This window comes from Pristis pectinata, chromosome 13 (genome assembly GCF_009764475.1).
Source record: "Pristis pectinata isolate sPriPec2 chromosome 13, sPriPec2.1.pri, whole genome shotgun sequence".
In the NCBI taxonomy this organism is placed as follows: domain Eukaryota; kingdom Metazoa; phylum Chordata; class Chondrichthyes; order Rhinopristiformes; family Pristidae; genus Pristis; species Pristis pectinata.
Window position 1 is genome coordinate 1559647 of NC_067417.1, and position 2600 is coordinate 1562246.

The 2600-nt window shown below is 66.7% G+C and overlaps 1 protein-coding gene across 1 annotated transcript; it reads right to left on the minus strand.

Moving 5' to 3' along the window:
• Nucleotides 1–740: 740 nt before the first annotated feature.
• Nucleotides 741–1733, minus strand: cebpa (CCAAT enhancer binding protein alpha). The gene has a single exon (XM_052028577.1). It carries the CDS (start codon nt 1598–1600, stop codon nt 878–880), a length of 723 nt encoding a protein of 240 aa, XP_051884537.1. The 5' UTR covers nt 1601–1733; the 3' UTR covers nt 741–877.
• Nucleotides 1734–2600: the final 867 nt, after the last annotated feature.

Consider the following 2600-nt stretch of genomic DNA (forward strand, 5'->3'; position numbering starts at 1 on the left):
TCCGAGCCCCACCAGGCACCGATCCACTACACTGAGAGATTGCACTGAGCGCCTCTCGGACCAGAGGAGACAGCGGGCAGGGGGCGGCAGGTTGGAGGGAGGGGGGTACCTGCCAAGGCTGGTTATTTCAGCGAGGGACAGGTGAGTGTGGGGAGACGGGACAGCGGAGGGAAGGGAGTGGGTGGGCACGCACTACACACTGGACATTGCAGGAAGCTCTCGACTAAACTCAAGGTCCGAACTCCCGCTTGGGCTCACCCAGAGAAAGCGCCACAAGAGTTAAATACAAGCGTTTGATTTATTGAATGTTTTCAGAAAAATAAAACGGCGAGGTCATCATACAATAGTCCCGGTACAAATTAGTTGGAAAAAAGGGACGGGGGCAGCGACCCCGGTCCCGCCACCCCCTCAGTCCCACGGGCTGCCGGGGAACCACAACAGCGACAGACGTCTGAGGCGACAGAGATCAATGTGCAGTCCACAGCGCTGGGAATGGCAGCGCTGTACAAGTCCGTGGCTCCGCCGGGCGCCTGTATCGTCCAGCCTGGGACAGCCGGCCGCGGGTGTCCGGCGCTCAGTGGGGAGGCTCCGGCTCCCACTCTCGCACCTGGGCGTGCGCTCCGGCTCCCGGTCCCCGACCCGGGGCGTCCCGCTCCAGCTCCCGGTCCCACAGCCTGGGGCGTCCCGCTCCGGCTCCCGGTCCCCGACCCGGGGCGTCCCGCTCCGGCTCCCGGTCCGACAGCCTGGGGCGTCCCGCTCCGGCTCCCGGTCCCACAGCCCGGGGCGTCCCGCTCCGGCTCCCGGTCCCACAGCCCGGGGCGTCCCGCTCCGGCTCCCGGTCCCCGGCCCGGCCGGGCAGCGGTGAGCGCCCGCGGCTTCAGGCGCAGCTGCCCATGGCTTTGACCAGGGCGGCCTCGGGCAGCTGTCGGAAGAGCCCCCGCAGTGTGTCGAGCTCCCGGCTCAGCTCCTGGACGCGGCTGCGGAGCCGCTCGTTGTCGCTCGCTAGCTCCATCACCTTGTGCTGCGTCTCCACGTTGCGCAGCTTGGCTTTGTCGCGGCTCTTGCGCACCGCGATGTTGTTGCGCTCTCTCCGCAGCCGGTACTCCAAGCTGCCCTTGTCCACCGACTTCTTGCTCTTGTTGCCCGGCGCCTTGTGCGGCGGCAGCGGGCTGGGCACGGGCGTGGGCGGCGGCGTGGGCTGCCCGGGCGGCAGGTGCACGCTGGTCTGGGCGCAGTGGCTGACCTGGTACTGAAGGTGGGCGCAGGGCGCCGGCTTCCCCCTGTCCTCGGGCCGCTCCGGCGGCTCCTGCTTCACCAGCACCGAGCACAGGGCGGCCGGCCGGCCGGGCAGCGGCTGCAACTTGCTGTCCCGCGGGGCGAAGGTGGCCGGCTTGCCCTTGGCCGGGTGCCCGTGGCTGCTGTGGAACAGGTCGGCCAGGAACTCGTCGTTGAAGGCGGCCGGGTCGATGTAGGCGCTGATGTCGATGGAGTTCTCGTTCTCGCAGATGTCGGCCAGCTCGCCGGGCTCTCGGTAGGCGAAGGGCGCCGGGTGCTGCGGCGGCGCCTGCGGCTCCACCTCGTAGAAGTTGCCGTGCTCCATGGGGAACCTAAAGGCGGCCAGGCATGGCGAGAGGCTGCGGGAATCCAGCGTCGCGGTGCCCGGGCACGGGCGGGACCCTCAGCCGGACTCTGCCCCCTCCTCCTCCTCCTCCCTCCCTACCTCCCCGCGTCCCTCCGCGTCTCTCGGGGCTGCTCCCCGGCGCTCTCCCGCTTCCTATTTATACTGCCAGCCGTCCCTCCGCCCTCCCCTCTCTCTCTCCCCTCCCCTCTGACGAACTATGCGCCCGGCTCCCGGGGCGCTGACTCTCAGCCCGCCTCCACCGGCCGCCAGAAGCGGCCGGAGGGGACGAGCGGCGGCGGCTGGGGAGCGAACCTCCTGCCCAGGGAATGACAGTGAGTGGGGAGGGCGGGGGGCGAGCACGGCCCCACGGCCCGCCGCGCGCTCCCGGGAGGGGAGCAGGGTCTCCTGTGTGTGTGAGTGTCGCACTGGGGCTAATCCCTCACACCCCATGGACCACGGTCACCTTGCCCAGGGTTACACACAGCCCTCTGCGCATGCACAGGGAGCAGTGGCCATCACCCTACTGAACGGGGCAGCAGGTTCAAAGGGCCGAACGGCCTGCTCCGATTTCCTGTCTATACGGGCCATTGGCCTTGACCCGGTTGGACAATATTTCATTTATTCACACCACAAAGGACGCTAACCAGCCCATTGCTCTCAGAACAACCCCATCAGTCCCATTCCCCACTGTTACCCGTTCTCCTGCCATAAACCCCCAGGGACAGGAACCAGTTAACCCCAACCCATTGCGGAGGCCTGGGGCAGATCAACTGTGAATGGTGGGGAAGGCTTCAGGGGTAGAGCAGCCTCCTGTTCCTATTGTCTTATGTTTGTATGTACACTGTCCCACCACACACTCCCAGAACATGGGCTGTGTACAGAATAAAACCCCCTCTACACCGTCCCACCACACACTCCCAGAACATGGGCTGTGTACAGAATAAAACCCCCTCTGCACCGTCCCACCACACACTCTCAG